General features: G+C 34.5%; 2 protein-coding genes across 2 annotated transcripts; one reads left to right on the top strand and one right to left on the bottom strand.

Moving 5' to 3' along the window:
* Positions 1–6727: 6727 nt before the first annotated feature.
* On the bottom strand, positions 6728–9136 carry LOC132278014 (F-box/kelch-repeat protein At3g23880-like). The gene is made up of 2 exons (XM_059779848.1): positions 8546–9136; positions 6728–6766 (listed from the first exon to the last, which is right to left on the bottom strand). The coding sequence occupies exons 1-2, from the start codon at positions 9134–9136 to the stop codon at positions 6728–6730; spliced, it is 630 nt and encodes a 209-aa protein (XP_059635831.1).
* A 12120-nt stretch (positions 9137–21256) lies between these two features.
* LOC132278013 (F-box/kelch-repeat protein At3g06240-like) lies at positions 21257–22336 on the top strand. The gene has a single exon (XM_059779847.1). It carries the CDS (start codon positions 21257–21259, stop codon positions 22334–22336), a length of 1080 nt encoding a protein of 359 aa, XP_059635830.1.
* Positions 22337–25430: the final 3094 nt, after the last annotated feature.

Here is a 25430-nt window from a genome sequence, read left to right as displayed (position 1 = left end):
GGAAAACCCACGAACTCTTCCAAACGGGAAACTCTCTCACGAGTATTACCTCCAGCCATCGTAGAACGGGGCTCTGATACCAATTGTTACAGGGCTAAATTACACCACGAATTTTTGCCTCTGTAATGGCACTTGGGGCCACCAAGTCTCAGCCAACACAACAACACAATACACACAGTATAGAAATGTAAAGAAGGCACACACATTTTACAGGGACAAGCCCCAACCTTTGCTCATATTAAACATATTACAAAGGAACATGAGTTCGTATAAGGAACAACCAAGGCTCACACCCTCCTCTCTGTTCCCTCTACAAAGCCTACCTTAGCATTATATAGGCCACTCTCAAAACCGCCCATAACTGCCCAATAAGATGATGGATGACACCCCTATCCACCTAGGGTCGTGCTGGCACCCTCTAAATGTGCCAGCACTATAATGCAGTTGACAAGCCCAACTGCTAGACTTGTTGGCATGTTCTGCTCATGCCACATAACCACAAGAAGTTACATTCTGCATAGTGGAGGAAACCACCCTTAACAGCCTGTGTGTTGGTTCTCTCAGAATTGTGCCACATGTTTGGGAGGTTACTCAGCACTCCCCCACTTCCCATGATGAGTGGGAAGTGCTAGTAACTTCCCCCAACCGACCGAGCCCACTAAGCCACCACCTCTTGTAACCACAAGCCATGACTTTGTGTTATCCATGCTCTAGCCACATCTGAGTCAACCTTGTGAACCTAGCCCAAGCCAAGTCCATCAATCTGCACCCACATATATATGTCTCTGAGTGCACGGCGTGCCAAGCCATGCACGCCCGTGTGCACGCTCGGGTGCACACCAAAGTGTACGCCGGCGCACACACTAGTGCCCTTCTTTGCGCGCCATGTTTGACCTTCATGCGCCCGTGGCTGTACGCCCATGCGCACGTCGAGCTAGACGTTCGCGCACACTAGGTTGGACGCCTGCCCTCGCGCTCACCTGCACTCCCGCACGCGCGCCACTGCACACCAGCGCGCGTGTCGGTGCCCACTTGTTTGCCCTTCAATATCTTAGATGCTCCCCACTTGTGCAACCATCTTGGAGTAGTGCAACACGTGCCCATGCATGTTGGCTAAGCCCTCTAAGCAAGCCATGCCATAGCCCAACTGATGTGCTCAACAGACCCCCCTAGTATAGTCTTAAGGAAATCCAGCACTCTGACAGGAGTAAATATCACCCATGCTTGAGGAGTCATAATGGCCTTTCAGGCCTTTCCCGACATCCAAATTGAGTGCCGTCTACACCAACTAGCTTCTATGGACTCAAGGTACCTCCCATAAAGATCCCGAGTCAAAACTCCAAGTTTCACTTTTCGCCATATTTACGAAAGTACCACTGGGCATCCCCAGTGCACGCCGAGCATCCTTTTAAGTATCTTGTGTGCACGCTGAGCATCTTGTGCACGCTGACAACCCCCTGAGCAATCCTCATGGATGTCTAACCAAAGCTAAAGTATTCCCAAGACATGGCATGGCCTTGAAATGCCCATGTCTTCTTTTGGACAACCGTCAAGGGGCTAACAATAGTCCACAACATGAGTTGGGTATGGAAGCGGGTATGAGGGATATTTCATTACGTAAGTCGGGTACGGAAGCGGGTATGATGGTGGATAGCCCACAACATGAGTCCGGTATGGAGGCGGGTATGAGGGATATTTCATTACGTAAGTCGAATACGGAGACGGGTATGTTGATGGATAGTCCACAACATGAGTCGGGTGTGAGGTATATTCCATGACGTAACCCTGATTGATATAGCCTTGATTAAATTGGGGTACAAGATCGCCATAACCCTCATTAATGTAACCATGATTATATACAGGTGCAGGTGCACCATAATAAGAGTACTGAGGGTGGTACCCATGGTAATCCATTTTGTTCACCTCAACCTTGGGCTCCTCCTTCTTGCTCGCATCATCACCACCACCACCGGCAGCCTTCGCCTCGCCTTCTTTCTTTGCACCCCCACCGTTTTTTTTCTCTTTTTTGTCACCACCGCCTTCTTTTTCCTTCTTGCCTTCTGCGATCACGGACTCTACACCTGATCCATGGTACCATTTAATCACCATTAATCACCACATATGAAGACGAGTGTGAATTATTTGTTAAAAAAAAAAAAAAAAAATGTAAAAAAAAGTCTATTTTGAAAGAAAAATAATATTTGACCCGACAATTCTATCGTACATTACCAAGTTGCCACACTAGTGTTGTAGGTCAGAATTAATGATGCATTATTTCAAATTAAAATGTGACGGAGGAATTGACCTTAACTAAACCATTAAATTAACATTATAATAATGATAATTATTATTAATATCAATTAAATAAGATGATTACATATGCATGTAGCATAGTTGATTAAATTAAATGAAGGTTGGGAATTTTTACCTTTGATCTTCGATATGATTCGTTTTATTTTATCTGTGCATTTGGCACAATGCAACCGAATCTTCAGAGTGACCATACTTGTGAGAGCCTATACAACCGCCACAAATAAATAAATAATTAATTGATAAAACAAAATTGGTTGAAAATTTCATAACTAAACTAAATTAATCTATAAGCATCAACTAACAAGTAATACAAATTTGTGGCTCAAATTAATACTACCTCTGTTCATTTTTAATTGCCTGTCTCATAAATTGTAACTCACGTAAGCAGATAATTAAAAAGGGACAGAGGGAGTACTATAGTAACAGAAAATATTACACAAAAATCATACTTCAAATTGGCTAACATGCGCTGTATGCGCCAGCGCAATTTAGACAGAATCTTGTCTGCAAACCCCATACGGCACGGGCTCAAATAGCGTATGTTAGCCATGAGCATGACAATAGACACACGGGCGCAGATTAGAAGGTTACTGCTTTCGGTTTCTTATCGTCCGCCGGCTTCTTGTCGTCAGATTTTTTCTCCATTTTTTCCTCGGGCTTCTTATCTCCACCGCCACCAGCAGCGGCGGCATCCTTTTTGGGCCGAGGAGAGACGATTTCCACCTTCCTTTTGGTCTTCTCTGCCACTCTATCTCTAAGTTTGGCCGGGTCCACCTTCCCCGTAACCGTCAGTTTCTTGCCCTCAATGTCCGCCTTCACGCTCTCAACACTTGAATTGATCCACCAAGCAAAATTTCAGAAAATTGAATTTATCAAAACTACTAGGAAATATTTGAGCATCAAATTCAGAAAAGCTTGTGAAGAAATGGGATTGTCATTCTTCACATTTATAACTGAAAATCAGGTTTAATTTCTTGATTGATAAAAATTTAGATGATCATTTATATATATATATATATATAGTATACTGTGTCCTTGTGTATAAATTGATACAAATATATAAAAATTGTTACCCTCAAAATGAGAACTGATCGTTTGATTTTCTTGGCACAGCATTCACAATGCATGCCAATCTTCAAGACGACGGTGGCGCCGGCGTCGGCCTTCTTCTCTCCATCACGTTTTGGTGCATCTTTCTGGAACAGAAATAAAATTAAAGAAACATTTAGCGACTAATTGTACCTGAAATTGTGATGAAAATTTAGTGAAATGTAAGAGTTGGGAAACTTGTGATCCGGGACTAACCTCACCCATTTGTGGTTGTTTGGAGTTTTATTAAGTATAGGTTTAGGGTTTGGTTTAGGTTGGAATGAAATGCAACGGCTTGGAGTAAGAAAACGGAGGCAGGGATGGGTGTCATACAGAGTGGGTTAGATGGGGGTTACGAGTCTAATGAGGACGACGATGATGATGGGCCGCCGGCGGATTAGATTAACGGTTTCCTTTGTACGACGGCGTTGTTTTACTCTGGATAATCTTGTTTTTGACGGAATGACTGAATTACCCACTCACTACTATGAAAAAATTAGCAAATCGAGATATCCAGATTTATGTATTTCAAAGAACAAGTATCTGCAACTCACCCGTTTTTTATCTCCCAAATTCAACTCACTTTTCCTTCCTTTACAATTATCTATTTCTTTCTCTATTTCTCTATTTATAAAGTTTTCAAATTTCATTTCCTACATGGATTCCAACTATAAAGAGTTACCAAATAAATCAGAACTCTAAAATAAGGTAGTCCAAAAAAAAAAAAAAAAAAAAACTAATTTTAATTTTAAACCACAAACTCAATTGACATCAACCTAAACGAATTTTAATTTTAATTTTAATTTATATATATTTTTTAATATACAATATATATATTTAATTATTTTAATTGTAAAAGCGTAGTTTATCTAATAATTGTCACGGTTCTAAATAAAAATAATAATAAAAAAACTTTCCTCAATTATTAGTTTGGTAAAAAAATAATAATAATACTACTTCATCGCCATTCACAATTGGGGTGTTTTATCTATTCATTCCCACATGTAAATAAAAATAAAAGAGTAATCTTTACTTATGTTATATGGTACTGTACAAAATTAGCACTGCAACTTGGCATGTTGCAAAGGCAGTGGATGTTTAACCTGTGATATAAAACGTAGGGATGTTCATTTGGTCCCAAATCCGTGAAATCGATTTAATCTAAATTTAATTCCTGTGGATTGAGTTGATTTTTTAATCTCGTGGTTGGATCACAAATTAATAAATAATGAAGTCGTAATTTACAAACTATGAATTAGAAGAAAAAAAACTGATCTGATTCGTTCAAATTTATAAACACTATATTTATTTGACAATCCCAATAGACTAATCATCCAAAAGGTGATGCCATGCCATCCTTTGACAATCCCAATAGACTGATTAAATTGTGATGATAAAATATTGTAATTATCAGGTAATAGAACATTCCCAAATTTTTCCTCAGCTAAACTAAGAGATGCCATTTTAGACATATCTTCATTAAACCAGTGGAAATTACCATTCAAAAACACTTCTGAAACGAACAGAATTAAGAAACGAAAATCTGAAATCCTGCTCCAGGATTTTGATTTTAGTGAATATAAACTCGTCGTAATAATTTCTTTATGGTGATAGTGAGCCTTAATCATATTGTATATGATTACAAATAAAAGCTTGGTTATATTTGTAAATATGTTAGTATGGTTTCGGAATTTTGGTTTACAATGTCTTAGGTTCAAGTCTCGGTTTGAATTTGTTTCTTTAATTCTGCTGTACTCCATCCTTGATGATGTGGAATGAATTTTCTTCATACAATAGAAGATATAAATAAATGTATACGCACCCACAATAAACTGGCTATCACCAATTGCAAATAAAATTTCATTTTCGTCATTTGAGAAATCCAAAAGCATCAAGGTAACTGTAGAGTATGGGAGGACAAACTCGGTTCTAGGGAAGTCGACTCCTTTGTATTTAGTCCAAGACTCTCTCCTGCCGTATTCCTTCATCACCCAAAAGGTGAAGTCATCAGAGCTAGCTTCTAATAGGAGATAAAGACATCCTTTGAAAATTCCAACCAATTCAGGAATTTCAATCCAACCAGGACGTAATGGAACATCTCCGAATTTTTCCTCATCTAAACTAAGAGAAACAATTGTACTCCCATCTTCATCGAACCAGTGGAATTTGCCATTCAAAAACACTGCTGAATTAAACACACATAAAAAAGGAAAATCTGAAACCCTTCCCATGAATTTGATTTTAGTGAATATAAACTGATTTTTTTTTTTTTCACATAATGAGACTACTGCAACCTTGTAGTCATCAAGGGATGTATCATAGCCAAGTCCAAAAGATGCAACATCAACAGAATTTTTAAATGGTGAGTCTGGCAATTTAAACACTTCTCTAGTTGACGGATTCACCAAGTATAACGTGTGGTAATCGGTAAAATGGCATAACACCAAGCCACGACAAGATTCGTCTATACTCATCATCCCTGCATTCTTATGATTACCATCATAATCATAATCATAACCATCACCATCATCATCATTATCATACATATGATCATCATTTAAGATGTGAATTCCATCAACGTCAACCCTAGTACTCCCCTGGTCTTCAACCATGCCACCGCAAGACGACACACAGAGACTTGGAGGAGGAAGATATCCCAGAAAGTTAAACGAATGTGTGAGGACGAGTTTAGAGTTGTTAGACCGTGTGAGGTGAAGCTTGATAAATTGAGAATCTGCGAACATGGTGAGCCAAGACTTGCATACACACTTAAATAGTACAATAGACTTCACTGGTAGTCTTGATCGTATTTCGACTGTGAGATCGTGCGGGAGGATTGGTGATAACTCTTCTCCCTTCTTCTCCCTCTTCGTCTTCCTACCCATACCTCCTCAACTAGCCAAGCGTAGCCTTCTTCAAAGAGAATGAATTTTACGTACACCCAAACACAGCTTCTGGATTCTATTTTTTCCAATAAATAGTTTTTGGTACGTAAGATATCCTGATTTATGGTAACAATGTTACTACTATATTTCTTTCCAACCTCGACCCACCCCGACGAAATCCAATTCTATCTCGTGAGCCTCAAGGTTCTTTCTACATGAAACCACAACGGTGACGATGTCCAAACCAGGTAGTAATGTGACTTGCATGCCTTATCCGACAATAAACCGGCGAGCTCCAGTGAATGACCAAACTAGCTCCACTACCGCCAAGCTTTACTAGTGAGCTCTCCTTGGCGAAACCCAACAAATTGCTTCAGTTCGGCGACGTCTCAAGCTTCCTTGGTGAAAACCAGTTCAGTCCGACGACGTCTCAAGCAACTTTAATCCACCCCGGCGAAACCCAGTTCAATCCCAGTGGCCTATTCCGTCCAAGAATAAGAGAACAAAAAATCAAATATGAGCCAACTTTCCACCGGTGGTCTATTCCACAAGAATACGCGCCTTCTGATCGCGACCTGTGTCACGGATTCTCGGAAGATGAAAAACGAAAACTATCAACTACCTTCTCGTTCTTACAAGACAATTTAAATTTTTCGAGTTACCACTGTTAATTATGACGAAGCATAGTATTCAGAAGATTAAGGCAACAACATAGTTTTTAAGTCGTTTAATTTATTTACAATTTCAAGCCGTCAAGATGCTAAGAAAAACCTACCATAAGATTTTCACTAAATAATTAGGCTGCTTAGGATAAAAGTGTGTAAACAAGTATAATGCCGTACAAGTATGTGTGGAGAGAGAGAGCGTCATGAAATTTGACTTCATTTTTAGAGATTCAACAATTAATTTCCATCAGTTTGAATTCTAAAAAACCCAATATTCTAGGCCAAGACAAATTCAAAACTGTGTGCACATATTTGCTAGATTTATACTCATATGCTCTAGATTAGCTGACCCATAAAATTTGTCAAACAACCACTAACAATCATGATCCAACAAGACCACCCACTGTTCAAGTTGATTAGTTTCACAAGAAGGGCATAATTGTCATTTGAAATTAACAATTTCAATTTAATAAAATAATAATATACTATCAAGGGTATTATTGTCATTTTACAACAACTTAACAGTTCTGTTACAGAAATGAGGCAACTTGATAATTTTTGTTTGTTTAGGGAATTGTTTAATAATTGAGGGGATTATATGTCGTTTTTGTAAACGATAGGGAGGTGGGGATTATGATTTTCACCTTATTTTAAATTGAAGTAGTTATATATATGGAGGACTCATAAATATATTCTGGGTGGACTAATATATTTTGGACCAAATAATTATAGTGAATTGGTCAATTATACAATAAATAAGAAAGTGAAACCCTCCACTTAATTGTATTTTAAATAAACAATTGATTAAAAATTACTGGGTCGGTATAAGTATCACTACTCATTTAATCAAGTTTTTGATGATTCATTGTAAGCATGCAAGTACTCAGTTTTCTATATCTATAATCTTTTAATGTATTGAAAAATAAGAAAAAGAAAGATGAAAATCCCTACCTCCAATATAAGTGAAAACAATTAAATTTGTTTTTAAAAAAATTAAAGATTGACCCAGAATGCATATCAAAATAAGTTGATAAAATGATAATGGCAAATACTTATTGTTAGATGGCGTGCAGAATGTTGTATGTAGTGAGTCTCATGTACGGCTTGTGATCATGTTATCCCTTTAATCCAACTTGGATAAGGTGGTCATCTACCACTTTTGTTAGAGTTTTGGAGAGGTACTGTTAAAGTTGTTGCTATTATGAAATTAATTTAGAATATTTTTTGTACAAGGCAAAAATTATTAGAAGTTATATTAATAGATGTAGATAATCAAAGTTTGGTATTTTAAAATTTACCGAAGACATTAACTCCACTAACGAGGCCGCTGCAAATTAATTTAGAGTTTCAAAAAGGCCCTATTGTTATTCTTATTAGTCAACCTAAGTAGTTACGAAGAGGAAGTGCATGTGTTCGAATGGCCCCATTGGGAATGGACTCTACCATTTACACAATATGAGCAATACTTGTGGGTGAACGTTTTTTTAGACAAAATAAAAATCCAGTTTACACACGTGAAAAAGGAAAATCTGAAACCCTTGATTTTAGTGAATATAAACTAATTTTTTTTTCACATAATGAGACTTGAACAACCTTGTAGTCATCAAGGGATGTATCATAGCCAAGTCCAAAAGATGCAACATCAGCAGAATTTTTAAATGGTGAGTCTGGCAATTTAAACACTTCTCCAGTTGACGGATTCACCAAGTATAACGTGTGGTAATCGGTAAAGTGGCATAACACCAAGCCACGACAAGATCCGTGTATACTCATCATCCCTGCATTCTTATGATTACCATCATAATCATAATCATAACCATCACCATCATCATCATTATCATAAATATGATCATCATTTAAGATGTGAATTCCATCAACGTCAACCCTAGTACTCCCCTGGTCTTCAACCATGCCACCGCAAGACGACACACAGAGACTTGGAGGAGGAAGATATCCCAGAAAGTTAAACGAATGTGTGAGGACGAGTTTAGAGTTGTTAGACCGTGTGAGTTGAAGCTTGATAAATTGAGAATCTGCGAACATGGTGAGCCAAGACTTGCATACACACTTAAATCGTACAATAGACTTCACTGGTAGTCTTGATAGTATTTCGACTGTGAGATCGTGCGGGAGGATTGGTGATAACTCTTCTCCCTTCTTCTCCCTCTTCGTCTTCCTGCCCATACCTCCTCAACTAGCCAAGCCTAGCCTTCTTCAAAGAGAGTGAATTTTACGTACACCCAAACACAGCTTCTGGATTCTCTTTTTTCCAATAAATAGTTTTTGGTACGTAAGGTATCCTGATTTATGGTAACAATGTTACTACTATATTTCTTTCCAACTTCCTTATTCCTTTTAATACAAGGATTCTTTATGGTATTAGAATCAGGGGGTGTCCTCCTCCTTTTTTAACTTGAATTAGGTCTAAAATTTAGTGATTTTTTTATTTTAATTTTTTCACCAAAAACTCATGAATTGAGGGACAATTCACAATTGTTTTGATTGTTGTTAATACGGACTAAATAAGGATTTTTTTTTTTTTTTGTATGACAAGAATGTTAGAGAAAGGGGTGCAAAGGCTCCAAACTGAGCTTCCAAAGACAACATGGTGCAACCTACCACTGACCACGAAGGTATTAGAAGCATTTAACCATAATATTTTCTTCTTTTTTCCGTTAAGTAGTAAGTGAATAGAATATATATATATATATTATACATTGAAAGTACATATTGTTTTCGATCATTTTATATTTTTAGAATGATCGAAAACAACCATGTGTTATGTACCTCTTGTACGTTCTTGAGCATATTGCATATAACTACAAATAAAAGCTTAGTTTTAGATCGAGTTATAGTAATTAAATATGGTTAACATGGTCTTATTCTGCGCTCCACTTGATGATGTTAATGTTCACCAATAGTAATGAAAATTTTCACCATACAATAGAAGATATAAATAAATATATAAGCATGCAGAAATTAAAAACAGTTTGGTCGGTGTCCAAAATCCAAAAGCTTGAAACATAAATTTATTTTACGGGCTGTAATGAACTAGAGGACGAATGTGAATTCAATACACAATGATACCCCTAAACAGTCACATATAAATACATTTTAACTAAGAAAAATATAGCTTATGAATTGATCTAAATGATTTTTTTTCTATAAACAAAAAAAAAAAAAAAAAATCTCAATATCGCTACATTATATAAATAGGATACACACATTTAAATTATATATTTCTAACACCAATGGTATGAAAATTGAATAACAAACAAATTGATATTAAAAAATATATCAAAATTTGTTTCCTTCCATATGATCTCGTTTCGTTTCGTTTGTTGTTTTTTTTTTTTTTTTTTTTTTTGGCACCAGGATCTCCTCTAGGTAGGACCCCTTCCGGACCCACCCTAGACTACAAACTTAGAAATACTATCGACGACCCCACACCTCAGCACCAGTGCTTTGATATCGTTGCTAAAGCATATTGTAAGACTTGGGTGAAACAATGGTCTCCAAACAAGTTACTGCCTCATTCCATTGATCCCAAAACTGGGGGGAGTATTGTGAAACTGCACGCACCTATGTGTTTTCTCTTTTAGATTGCACATAACAAGCTCTCTACTACCAATTGCAAATAAATATTCTTCATTGTTTGAGAAATCCAAAGGCTTCGTGGTACCACAAGAGATGCCAAACTCAAATTTAGTCCAAGACGCCCTCATGCCATATTCCTTAACCAAAAAGCAGGGGAGCCAGGATTGTAAAGTAGAGGAGCTAAAAATAATTAAATCAATGATTACTTAGTGTGTCATCCATGTTCTAAATACAGAATTTTCATGCATCAGTCATTCAATTAAACCCAATAATTTACAACCTTCTGACACATTTACACTTTCAAACTCAAACGTATTTTTCCAGTCAAGAATCCACTGAAGTCTGCTTCATACAAATATTAAAACAAACACCTGCAATAATGCAAAATATATATGTTGTAATACCCTGATATTTTAAATGATTTATTAATTGTGATTAATTTAATTTATTTTATTTTTAAATGATTTACTTGATTTAATTTTAATTAATTGTGTTTATGTTAATTTTTAATTGATTTATTTTATTGAGTGCTTAGATTAATTGTTTTATTTTAATTATATTTCGTGATTTTATATGATGATCGTTTGTATGTGTGCTTGATTATTGATTGAATTATTGATGTATTGATTTTATTGGTATGTGGTGACTTGGTTATAATTTCTTATTTTATTTATGTGTTTCATGTAATTAGTTATTTTAATTTACGTGTTTATTTAATTATTTAATTTATTTAAATTAATTGGTTTTGGGTTTAAGGGAAGTTAGACCAAAGGATACGCTCTTGGGCTTGAAGGAGGTCTTATTGGGTTAATTAATAAAGGCCCATGATTATTTAATTATTTAAATGATCATTTTTGTATTAATTATAAATATATATATATAATTATATATAAATATAGTTAATTATTAATTGTTATGGAAAGATATATATATATATATAGGTGTATAGGATTTAATTAGCCAATGGTTAATTATGGAAGGTATTTGTGTTTATATATATATAAATATATATGAAATTTAATACATGTTTATGGATATTTATTATTTGAAGATTATTATCTTATTAGGTAGTCCTAGTTGGAATAGGATTATGAATTGGAATAGGATTTGGAATTTAAGGTGTATAAAAATATACATAAGCCTTTCGGGTTAAAGGTTTTTATATACGTTAGGAAAAAAATAAGAGAAGTAGAAACAGAGAGAAAGAAGAAGGACTGACAAGGAGGAGGCTGGGTCTGAGAAGGAGAATGACGGGATTGGAAGAGACGATCAAAGCTTGAAGCGTCGATTTCGTTTTGAAATCTTCAGACGAGTTCTTCTCTAATTTTCCTCTTAGAACCCATAATGATTTCACCTTGAGTATCAACACTTTAATTAAATTATTAATTTAAATCTTTGTTAGAATGGATTAAGAAAAGTTAGGACGGATTAATAAAAAATATTAAGTTAATTTTATTTGATTAAATTATAATTAAATTGGAGTATTAAAAGCATGTTTTATTTTATTTTATTTTATTTTGGGATTGTTGGATTTTAGTTAAATATATAGGTTTACATATTTAAAATTATTGTTATGCTTGATCTGTGACCCAAGATAATTAACTAGGGTTTATGGAATTTCTAGTACTTTTCTGGAATTTTATGGAATGATTTTATATATTTTTTATATTATTTTAGGGTTTATTGAATAAATTTATGTGGTATACATATATTACTGGGGGTTAACATAGCCGGTGCACTCAAAAGGGGATCCGATCCGGTGCGGCACGGTATATAATAAGAGGGTGTACGCGCTATTCTGGACCTTGGATGCGGCTGATAGATGGGAAGATGGATCCAGTGCGTTGCGGACCATTACAAGATGGTGTGCAAGCTGATCCAGCGGCTGAGAGGAGTTGATGAAGTGGAGGTTAATTCGGTGCTTCGCGACGCATGAAGGGCTGGTACGCGTGAGAATCTGGACCATATATGTGGTCCAGTCAACAGGAAAATAATTTGGTGCGAGCAAGTACACCAGAACGCTGAGAGATGGCCAATAGGAGCAACCCAACACGCGCCGAGAGTGGATCAGGCGCGTGAGGGCGCGTGGAAGCGCGTGGACGCGCCTGCCAACTAATAGAAGCGCGTGGAAGCACGTGCAGCAAGTGGAGTAGCTTGTGACGGCGCGTGGAAGCGCGTGCAAGGGTGTTTGAGGTCCCGGAAAGTTTCTGTGGGGTCCGGTGACGTTCCAGAATTTATTTTTAGCTTGTTAGGGTTGAAAGCAACCACTAAATGATGCGTTGGTGGTGTTTTGAGAGCCATACAATATCATTACGATATTTAATGGGTTTAATCTATATTTAATTAATAACTGGGGATGGAAGGAAGTGTAGATTTATATATATACATATATAAATATATTATGTATATATATGAATTAATTAATATATGATTAGTATGGAAGGATGTATAAATATATATATATATATATATTATTTTAATAATCAATGATTATTAAGGAAGGTGTTATACACACACATATATATATTAAATAATATATATATGTATATATCATTTAAGATAATTAATGTTATTATTCTTATTTGATATATCATGTTTTTCTAGGAGTATGATTGATTAAATTATAATAGATTGGTTATTAAATTTATCTTATGCATATAATATACATGAGATAGTTATGTATGAATTAGTTTATTGTTAAGTTTAAAATTGATACATAGTTGAGTTGTAGGTATGGATGAGCTGTCATAGGCGTAAATATATTGCCTGAGTATTTGTATGAATAAAATACATATATTAGAAGTATGGATGAGTTGCTAGTTTATTAGTATAAATATATATACTTATAGAGGCATGGTTGAATTGCCAATGTATAACTAAATATACTTAAAGGAGGCATGGTTGAATTGCCAATATATAAATAAATATATTTGTAACGGCATGGTTGATTTGCCAAAGTATAATTATACTGCTACGTGTTAGATGATTAAAATATATCATCTGTGGTTATTGTATGGATAAGTTGGATTAGGATTAGATATTCTTAAATTTGAATAGTCTAATACTTACAGGTTAACGTATTATTTTATACATATTAATAAAATAATACTGGTGGTGACATGGATGATTTGTCAGAACCTAATTATTGGCTGTGTGATTTAAATACTTAAAATCATTATTGGTTTTGGAATTTATGCGCTTAGTTATAGATATTATTGTTATACTATATATAATTGTTTATATATATATGTATATCATGGTAGATTAAGGTTAAAACTTTATTGGGTTTGGTTTTGATCAGAGATGATCTACTTATTGGTTTTCAGAGGTTTGGTAGAGAAAACTTGCTCGTAGGGTTTAACCCACGATTTATTTTTCAGGTTATTAGAGGTTCCAATCTCGAGATTGAGGATCCGCAGTTGGGAGACTGTCATTCATTTATTCATCATGTGTATTTTTAAGTAGTATTAGATTATTGAATAATGTTTTAAGGGGTCCTTGAGTTATGGAATTCCCAAGTTGTAATTGTTGGAGAATCATTAATTAATTTTTATTTATTAGTTTTTCTTCAGCATATTATTTATTCTTTTATTTCATTTTGTACTCTGTGGTTGTTTGAAATACTTTAATTGTTTTGATATTCCCCTGATTTTGTGCGCGGATTTGATCAACCCGTGTTGCGAAATTAGGGGGTATCACATATTTCCCTTATTAACAAATTCACATTAGAAAAAAAGACCCATGTGCTCCGCGCCTTAGTAATTATTAATCCATTATATAGTAAATTACCCAATTTAACAAGAAATCATCAAGTCATCAACACAACCCTTTTTTTTTTTTCTTTTTTTTACAAAAATAAAAATCAATATTTCACTGGATTAACAATAATAATCCATGATATCCATTCACCTATATCTTAGTGCCTTACACACGATGAGTTTAGGTATTCTTCCATAGACTAACAATGTGTTTGATTTACTGGGTTGGCCTTGTTATGTTTTATTATGGTTTATTTTGTGATTTGGCATGTTCATGGTTCGTTGACTTACTCATATTTAAAGCTTAGCCTTTATAAATTTTATAACTCTTTTTATTTATAAAAATACTATGAATTGGACTGGACTAATAGGAAGAGAAAGAGGAAGAGTAATATATGAGCTTATAAGAACAATAATACTAAATTTTCTTTTTTCAATTGGACCTGAGTTATAGTCCAAGTTAGCCCATTACTAGTTTCTCCCTTGCCACAAAGTGACGCCAAAATATCTAGGTTTAGCTTCTAATACCCAAAAAAAAAAAAAAAAAAAAAAAAAAAAAAAAAAAAAAGAACCTTCCATTGACAATTCCAATCAAACCACTACTAAAAGTGTAGTGGTAATATATTATCAGGTAATGGAATGTACGAATTTCTACTTAGTTAAACTCTTCTTTTTTTTTTTTTTAAGTTAAAATCATCAGTTAAACTTTAAAAAGTCATTTTACTCATATCTTAATTGAACCAATGGAGATTTCCATTCAGAAATAACCCCCAGCTGTTGTACTCAATTAAGAAAGGAAAATATGAAATCCTTCTCCAAGAATTTGATTTTGACTTCACATGCAAAATATTTTACTTGAATCTAATCATACTACCCTTTTAATCACTTAATGACTAAACTACCCCTATCTAAGTCTAAAGTTTAACTCCATATTTTTCAGCGTGTTTCAGCGGTGGCCAAACGTGAGTCTAAACAAACAACTTCAACCAAACTTCAGAGATTACTTCAGTCCAATGCACTCCTTTTTTAAATGAAACAAAGACCAAATTGCTTTAGTCTGGCGACACCTCAAGCCCTCTTTGGCAAAATCCAGTTCAGTCCGGCGACGTCTCAAGCAACCTCGACCCACCCCGACGAAATCCAGTTCTATCTCGTGAGCCTCAAGGTTCTTTCTACATGAAACCACAACGGTGACGATGACCAAACCAGGTAGTACTGTGACCTGCATGCTTTATCCGACAATAAACCGGCGAGCTCCAGTGAATGACCAAACTAGCTCCACTACCGCCAGCTCTCCTTGGCGAAACCCAACAAATTGCTTCAGTCCGGCGACGCCTCAAGCTTCCTTGGTGAAATCCAGTTCAGTCCGACGACGTCTCAAGCAACTTTAATCCACCCCGGCGAAACCCAGTTCAGTCCCAGTGGCCTATTCCGTCCAAGAATAGGAGAACACAAAATCAAATATGAGCCAACTTTCCATCGGTGGTCTATTCCACAAGCATAGGCGCCTTCTGATCGAGACCTGTGTCACGGATTCTCGGAAGATGAAAAACTATAACTATCAACTACCTTCTCGTTCTTACAAGACAATTTAAATTTTTCGAGTTACCACTGTTAATTATGACGAAGCATAGTATTCAGAAGATTAAGGCAACAACATAGTTTTTAAGTCGTTTAATTTATTTACAATTTCAAGCCGTCAAGATGCTAAGAAAAACCAACCACAAGATTTTCACTAAATAATTAGGTTGCTTAGGATAAAAGTGTGTAAACAAGTATAATGCCGTACAAGTATGTGTGGAGAGAGAGAGAAAGCGTCATGAAATTTGACTTCATTTTTAGAGATTCAACAATTAATTTCCATCAGTTTGAATTCTAAAAAACCCAATATTCTAGGCCAAGACGAATTCAAAACTGTGTGCACATATTTGCTAGATTCATACTCATATGCTCTGGATTAGCTGACCCATAAAATTTGTCAAACAACCACTAACAATCATGATCCAACAAGACCACCCACTGTTCAAGTTGATTAGTTTCACAAGAAGGGCATAATTGTCATTTGAAATTAACAATTTCAATTTAATAAAATAATAATATACTATCAAGGGTATTATTGTAATTTTACAACAACTTAACAGTTCTGTTACGAAAATAAGGCAACGTGATAATTTTTATTTATTTATGGAGTTGTTTAATAATTGAGGGGATTATATGTCGTTTTTGTAAACGATAGGGGGTGGGGGTTATGATTTTAACCTTATTTTAAATTGAAGTAGTTACATATATGGAGGACTCATAAATATATTCTGGGTGGACTAATATATTTTGGACCAAATAATTATAGTGAATTGTTAGAGTTACTTTTTTAATTGGTCAATTATGTAATAAATAAGAAAGTGAAACCCTCTACTTAATTGTATTTTATATAAATAATTAATTAAAAATTATTGAGTCGGTATAAGTACCACTACTCATGTAATCAAGTTTTTGATGATTCATTTTAAGCATGCAAGTACTAAGTTTTCTATATCTATAATCTTTTAATGTATTGAAAAATAAGAAAAAGAAAGCTGAATATCCCTACCTCCAATATAAGTGAAAACAAATTAAATTTGTTTTTTAAAAAATTAAAGATTGACCCAAAATGCTTATCAAAATAAGTTGATAAAATGATAATTGCAAATACTTATTGTTAGATGGCGTGCAGAATGTTGCATGTAGTGAATCTCATGTACGGCTTGTGATCATGATATCCCTTTAATCCAACTTGGATAAGGTGGTCATCTACCACTTTTGTTAGAGTTTTGAAGAGGCACTGTTAAATTTGTTGCTATTCTGAAATTAATTTAGAATATTTTTTGTACAAGGCAAAAATTATTAGAAATTATATTAATTGATGTAGATAATTAAAGTTTGGTAATTTAAAATCTACCGAAGGCATTAACTCCACTCACAAGGCCGCTGCGGGAATAGACTCTACCATTTACACAATATGAGCAATACTTGTGGGTGAACGTTTTTTTAGACAAAATAAAAATCCAGCTTACAAAACTTTTAATTTTAAATTTTAAAAAATAAAAATGAGAGAAAACTCTAAATTTAAAAATAAAAATGATAGAAAATTCTGTTTACTTTTAATAAAATCGTATAAAAACCGGATTTACAAAGCCTTTTTAAACTTTCTAAATGGATAATTTTAGGACAGTGGAAGAATTTCTAGGCATCGAGGGTGGAGGAATTCTTCCATAAACTAACAATGCGTTTGATTTATTGGGTTGGCCTTGTTATGTTTTATTATGGTTTATTTTGTGATTTGGCATGTTCATGGTTCATGGACTTACTCATATTTAAGGCTTAGCCTTTATAAATTTTGTAACTCCTTTTATTTATAGAAATACTATGAATTGGACTGGACTGATAGGAAGAGGAAGAATAATATATGAACTTATAGGAACAATAATACTAAATTTTCTTTTTTCAATTGGGCCTGAATTATAGCCCAAGTTAACCCATTACTGGGCAATCAAACCACTACTAAAGAGTAGTGGTAATATATTATCGGGTAATTTAAAAAGTCATTTTACTCATATCTTAATTGAACCAATGGAGATTTCCATTCAGAAATAACCCCCAGCTGTTGTACTCAATTAAGAAAGGAAAATATGAAATCCTTCTCCATGAATTTGATTTTGACTTCACGTGCAAAATATTTTACTTGAATCTAATCATACTACCCTTTTAATCACTTAATGACTAAACTACCCCTATTTAAGTCTAAAGTTTAACTCCATATTTTTCGGCGTGTTTCAGCGGTGGCCAAACGTGAGTCTAAACAAACAACCTCAACCAAACTTCAGAGATTACTTCAGTCCAATGCACTCCTTTTTTAGATGAAACAAAGACCAAATTGCTTTAGTCTGGCGACACCTCAAGCCCTCTTTGGCAAAACCCAGCTCAGTCCGGCGACGTCTTAAGCAACCTCGACCCACCCCGACGAAATCCAATTCTATCTCGTGAGCCTCAAGGTTCTTTCTACATGAAACCACAACGGTGACGATGACCAAACCAGGTAGTAATGTGACTTGCATGCTTTATCCGACAATAAACCGGCGAGCTCCAGTGAATGACCAAACTAGCTCCACTACCGCCAAGCTTTACTAGTGAGCTCTCCTTGGCGAAACCCAACAAATTGCTTCAGTTCGGCGACGCCTCAAGCTTCCTTGGTGAAAACCAGTTCAGTCCGACGACGTCTCAAGCAACTTTAATCCACCCCGGCGAAACCCAGTTCAATCCCAGTGGCCTATTCCGTCCAAGAATAAGAGAACAAAAAATCAAATATGAGCCAACTTTCCACCGGTGGTCTATTCCACAAGCATAGGCGCCTTCTGATCGCGACCTGTGTCACGGATTCTCGGAAGATGAAAAACTATAACTATCAACTACCCTCTCGTTCTTACAAGAGAATTTAAATTTTTCGAGTTACCACTGTTAATTATGACGAAGCATAGTATTCAGAAGATTAAGGCAACAACATAGTTTTTAAGTCGTTTAATTTATTTACAATTTCAAGCCGTCAAGATGCTAAGAAAAACCTACCCTAAGATTTTCACTAAATAATTATGCTGCTTAGGATAAAAGTGTGTAAACAAGTATAATGCTGTACAAGTATGTGTGGAGAGAGAGAGAGAGAGAGAGCGTCCTGAAATTTGACTTCATTTTTAGAGATTCAACAACTAATTTCCATCAGTTTGAATTCTAAAAAACCCAATATTCTAGGCCAAGACAAATTCAAAACTGTGTGCACATATTTGCTAGATTTATACTCATATGCTCTGGATTAGCTGACCCATAAAATTTGTCAAACAACCACTAACAATCATGATCCAACAAGACCACCCACTGTTCACGTTGATTAGTTTCACAAGAAGGGCATAATTGTCATTTGAAATTAACAATTTCAATTTAATAAAATAATAATATACTATCAAGGGTATTATTCTCATTTTACAACAACTTAACAGTTCTGTTACAGAAATGAGGCAACTTGATAATTTTTGTTTGTTTAGGGAATTGTTTAATAATTGAGGGGATTATATGTCGTTTTTGTAAACGATAGGGAGGTGGGGATTATGATTTTCACCTTATTTTAAATTGAAGTAGTTATATATATGGAGGACTCATAAATATATTCTGGGTGGACTAATATATTTTGGACCAAATAATTATAGTGAATTGGTCAATTATACAATAAATAAGAAAGTGAAACCCTCCACTTAATTGTATTTTAAATAAACAATTGATTAAAAATTACTGGGTCGGTATAAGTATCACTACTCATTTAATCAAGTTTTTGATGATTCATTGTAAGCATGCAAGTACTCAGTTTTCTATATCTATAATCTTTTAATGTATTGAAAAATAAGAAAAAGAAAGATGAAAATCCCTACCTCCAATATAAGTGAAAACAATTAAATTTGTTTTTAAAAAAATTAAAGATTGACCCAGAATGCATATCAAAATAAGTTGATAAAATGATAATTGCAAATACTTATTGTTAGATGGCGTGCAGAATGTTGTATGTAGTGAGTCTCATGTACGGCTTGTGATCATGTTATCCCTTTAATCCAACTTGGATAAGGTGGTCATCTACCACTTTTGTTAGAGTTTTGGAGAGGTACTGTTAAAGTTGTTGCTATTATGAAATTAATTTAGAATATTTTTTGTACAAGGCAAAAATTATTAGAAGTTATATTAATAGATGTAGATAATCAAAGTTTGGTATTTTAAAATTTACCGAAGACATTAACTCCACTAACGAGGCCGCTGCAAATTAATTTAGAGTTTCAGAAAGGCCCTATTGTTATTCTTATTAGTCAACCTAAGTAGTTACGAAGAGGAAGTGCATGTGTTCGAATGGCCCCATTGGGAATGGACTCTACCATTTACACAATATGAGCAATACTTGTGGGTGAACGTTTTTTTAGACAAAATAAAAATCCAGTTTACAAAACTTTTAATTTTAAATTTTAAAAAATAAAAATGAGAGAAAACTCTAAATTTAAAAATAAAAATGATAGAAAATTCTGTTTACTTTTAATAAAATCATATAAAAACCGGATTTACAAAGCCTTTTTAAACTTTCTAAATGGATATTTTTAGGACAGTGGAAGAATTTCTAGGCATCGAGGGTGGAGGAATTCTTTGAATTTCGAAATAAAAATGATTTAAAACTCTAATTTTAAAAATAAAAAAATGGTCAAAAACTCTTTTATAAGTATATTATATATACGGATAAATGTAAATAGATAGATATAGATATATTACTCAACGGATAAAAGAAGAAGAAAAGATTATGATTAACGTGATAAATTGTGCTAATTAACTGTATGCAAATAATTTAGTTCATACGCTAAATTATTTACTCCTATTATATTACTGGATTTATTAGTAACTATCAAAGCAATTTGTTGTCACCCGTGAACATAGTGTCACAAGCAATTTATTTATTTATTTTATATTTTTTTAAGTGAAAAAATAATAATTAAAAAATCACACGTTTCGGACCTAATTCGTGATAAACAAGGAGGAGGACACCCGTGAACCTGGTGTAGTGTCATCTAACAAAAAGAATCCTTCAATTAGAAGGATGATTATTAAATAACGAAGTTGGAAAGAAATATATTAACATTTTTTTTTCATAAATCAGGATATCCAAAATTATAAAATACCGTCATCCTATTTGGAAAAGAAAAAGGAAACATGTTTGGCTCTGCATAAAATCCCCGTTGAAGTGAAATCTAACGGCATAAGAAATAAGTTACACATCAAAGGCAAGAATAGAGAAGTGCTGGAGCGTGAGAGCAACACAAGATATGGCTACAAAGAGGGGGAAGGGAGAGGATTTATTACAAATCATTCCGTACGATCTCGTGATGGAAATATTGTCATGGCTACCGGTCAAGTCTATTCTGCGGTTCAAGTGTGTATCCAAGTCTTGGCTAGCCATGTTAACAAATCCTCACTTTGTCAAGCTTCACCTGACAAGATCCAGCAACTTCAAACTCGTGCTTACATGTTCGTTGAACTCTATGTACTCTTTGGAACCTCCTATTCCAATGGGAATCTCTTCGTGTCGTCTTGGACGGACATCGTTGAAGCAGCAGCGAGTGATGATGATGTAAAAGTTGAAGGAATTGAGATCGTTAATCCTTGTAATTATGAGCAGAAGGCGTTTGTGAGGATCGCCGGCTCTTGTCGTGGCTTGGTGTTATGTTATAAGCCTGGTCATCGTGGTACGCTATACTTGGTGAATCCATCAACCAGAGAAGTGAAGAGATTGCCAGATTTACCATTAATAAGTGAAAATTATGCTTTTGCAATATCACGCGGACTTGGCTATGATGCGTCCCATGATGACTATAAGGTTGTTCAAATCTTGTCCCCTTATTATTCTACTGAATTTATTACGTGTGTATATTCACTAAAATCAAAATCAAATTCCTGGAGAAGGATTTCAGATTCTCCTTTATCAATTCAGGAGGACAGTTGTGGGTTGTTTCTGAATGGAAAACTCCACTGGTTCAATCAAGATATGAGTAAAATGGGTTTTCTAAGTTTAGATGAGGAGAAATTCGGATATGTTCCATTACCTGATATAATATTAACACCACAGCTATTTACACCTGGTTTGATTGGAATTGTCAAAGGATGTCTTTATTTGGTATCAGAAGCTAGCTGTTGTGGCCTCACTTTCTGGGTGATGAAGGAATACGGCATGAGAGAGACTTGGACTAAATTTGAATTTGGCATCTCTTGTGATACCATGAAGCCTCTGGATTTCCCAAACGATGATGGTGATGTAGACTTATTTGCAATTGGTCGTACAGAGCTTGTTATGTGCAATCTAAGAGAGAAAACACATAGGCGTGTGGAGTTTTACAGTGTTCCCCTATTTTGGGATCAATGGGATGAAGCAGTAACTTGTTTGGAGACCATTGTTTCACCCAAGTCTTACAATCTGCTTTAGCAACAATATCAAACCCGAAGAATTGTGTGAAGTCGTGTAAGATTAGGGTTATTTATTTTGCCTATTGTTGGTGCCAGTAAAAATTTTCAGATTAGCATGAGCTAAAAGCAAAGTTATCATAACACGGACTAGGCATTATATTATCCAATATGAAGTTAACCATGCATTATTTCTTGGTGAAAATCTATTCAAATTATACACAGAAAGTCGATCAATTTTACAAATTTCATTTTTATTTTCTTAATTTCTTCTTTTAAGTTCAATGTTTCAAAAAGCGCATATTATTGGGTGGGAAAAAAATATTTTGAAATGAATAAATAAAATTTATTTTCTAGACTTTTTCAACTACAACAATTGTGTGAAGTCCCGTAAATGCGTTCAATGGTTATTGTTGAATTGGTTTGAGAAATCTACCCTATTTAATCTGAAAACTCTACTCTGATTACCCTATTTAGTCGTTCTCTATAACATTACTTGATCATCCACTAAATTAAAAAGCTTCATTATCAATTTATATCAAAACCGAAATTTGTGCTTAAATCAATCATGGGGTTTCTCGTATGTCTTGAGGCCAGTGAGAAGACTTGTATTGGAGGCCATCAATTTGCATTCCAACCTGAAAAGTGCATATATATATATATATATATATATATTACAACAATAACAAAACCAATTTTTTGTTTTTTTGTTTTTTTTTCCTTTTTCTATTTTTTATTTTTACTTGAACGTTGAGGCTAGTTTTTTTTTGTTTAGTTAACAACTACCGCCTTAACAACCTAGGTTATTCCATTAATTAATTAAAATCATAACTACTTTGTAACTTTGCTTAATCAAAAGCACATTCCAAAGAAGGTGCGAGCAAGTTATTTTAATCGGCCCATCCGAGCTTTCAAATCAAAAATCATTGTCGTCAGTTATGAGAATAGACAGGCGCATAAATTATAATTTAATTTTTTAAAGTTATTTATAAAACATATCCGGTAATCTATACTATGTCAACCCTTAATAAAATTCCCTTAACAACGTTAAACGAATGTGTGAGGACGAGTTTATAGTTGTTGGAGCGTGTGAGTTGAAGCTTGACAAAGTGACAATCTGCGAACATGGTGAGCCAAAACTTGGATACAAACGTAAATCGTACAATAGACTTCACAGGTAGTCTTGATAGTATTTCGACCATGACCTCGTTCGGGAGGGTTGGTGATAACTCGTCTCGCTTCACCCTCTTCGTCTTCTTAGCCATACCTCCTCAACTAGTAGATGTCTAGAGTTCGTCGCCGGGAATAACCACCAGATTGAAGCAACGGTCAGCGTCCGATCTACCGGTCTACCTTTCTCTCTCCTCCCAACACCATTTTGTGCTGCTTGCTTCAGTTTCTCTCTCTAGCGCCGACCTGATGATGATACAAAACCCTTGCTTGACTGTCTTCTGTTTTGCTTCACTAAAAGTATGTGGGCTTGGGCCCACTTGGTCAACACACGCATGGATTGGACCAACCCAACTTTCTCCCTCCCCGGCTCAACTAAGCAGCTCTGTGTCTACAAGTGTACAGTATTAAATTTCTTCTTGGTCTCATTAGTATGAATCAACACATTACGGATCCAACCATTCCTTATTTAATAAACTTGGTTTTAATAAAAAGATTTTCTTACGCCGTTTTTGGAATGGGAGGATTTCGTTGGAATTAAATTTGGAAAGAAATTTCATATGTTTGGACCGGAAGGATTCAAGGATTTGAGGGAATTTGAAAACTTACACATTTTTTTTTTTTTTTTTTTAAAATTTTTTTTTATGTATCTAAAAAAACCCTCATCTTTTCATGGTTCTTTTCTCCAATTCTCATTATCTACAGACTACAACGGACCAGTCTTTGCTTTTTTATTTGAAATTGTATTTTACTCCAACTTTGGATATTTCCTATCTATTAGTTTTATGTAATTACTCTATTAATGGCGGAATGTTTTGTGGTTTTTCTGTTTCCTTTTTTTTCTGTTTTTTTCTTCTAGGTTTGGTCAATTGGCCAGTTGATGCATATAGGCATTATTATTATACACGCGTCCATCGGTTACAAATGGTACAATTTTTTATTTTTTTAATTATATTGTAATTCCTTTTCCATTCTAATTTTAAATCCCAAAAAAATTGGTTCCAAACAAAGTGTTAGCCACTAAACAGTCCCCAAACCGATAGGAAGGCTTCAAATTTTATTTTCAACCAATAGGAAAGCTCCAAATTTTTATTTTCTTATATATTATATTTTTATGACAAAAATCATTTCCTTCTATTATTATACATCAACCAATATAGAGATTTAATAGTGGGCATAACAGTGGATTTAAAAGACACCAATGCATGTACTAAGTTGAAATAATAACAATAAAAAGTTATATAAATTCTACTTACATGATACTCACACCGAACACTTGCACCGAACACTTGCAGTGACTTATTTTTTAATTGGTTATTTATACCAAATAACTAAATGAAGGATTCCACTTCTTTATTTGTTGTATAATTGGACAATTAAAATAATATATTTAATAATTTATTGTAATTAATAGGTGTAAGAATCATTTTAAAAAAAATTATAAGAATATTATTACCTCTATATATAAATTTGAATATATATATATAAGAGAGAGGAGTGCGTTGAGTTCAATCCCACTAATTTTGGCCAAATATTACAGAAATATCTTTTGACCAAATATCACACTGAAGTATGTTTCGAAAATAGCTTTCACTTGTGTACAATTTTATTTTTTCGTCACTGACACAGTTAAAAACGTACAGAAAAACAACTTCATCCCTAATTTTTTAATTTCATTTATTCCGAAATATCTTATAACTTAAATGACCAATTTAGCCCTCTTTATTACTCCTACCAACTGCACTCATCCCCTCTCTCTTAACAATCTGCCCAAGGGGGGCTGCTAGATGGGGCCTCGCCTTTTCCATTTCCCTTCTCTCTCTCCCCTCTAAAAAAAACAAGGTTTCATTTATATACATTTACAAATGTAATAATCTCATAGCAAGCTAATTCACGAATCAAAGATATATATTTTTAAGAAAAATTCTTATCACCCATGGTCCATC

This window comes from Cornus florida, unplaced genomic scaffold (genome assembly GCF_030987335.1).
Source record: "Cornus florida cultivar Cherokee Brave unplaced genomic scaffold, ASM3098733v1 CherokeeBrave_3.0.0_Hap2_Chr10, whole genome shotgun sequence".
Taxonomy (NCBI): Eukaryota; Viridiplantae; Streptophyta; class Magnoliopsida; order Cornales; family Cornaceae; genus Cornus; species Cornus florida.
Note: the sequence above shows the minus strand (reverse complement) of the source record. Positions and strands in the feature narration are given on the sequence as shown.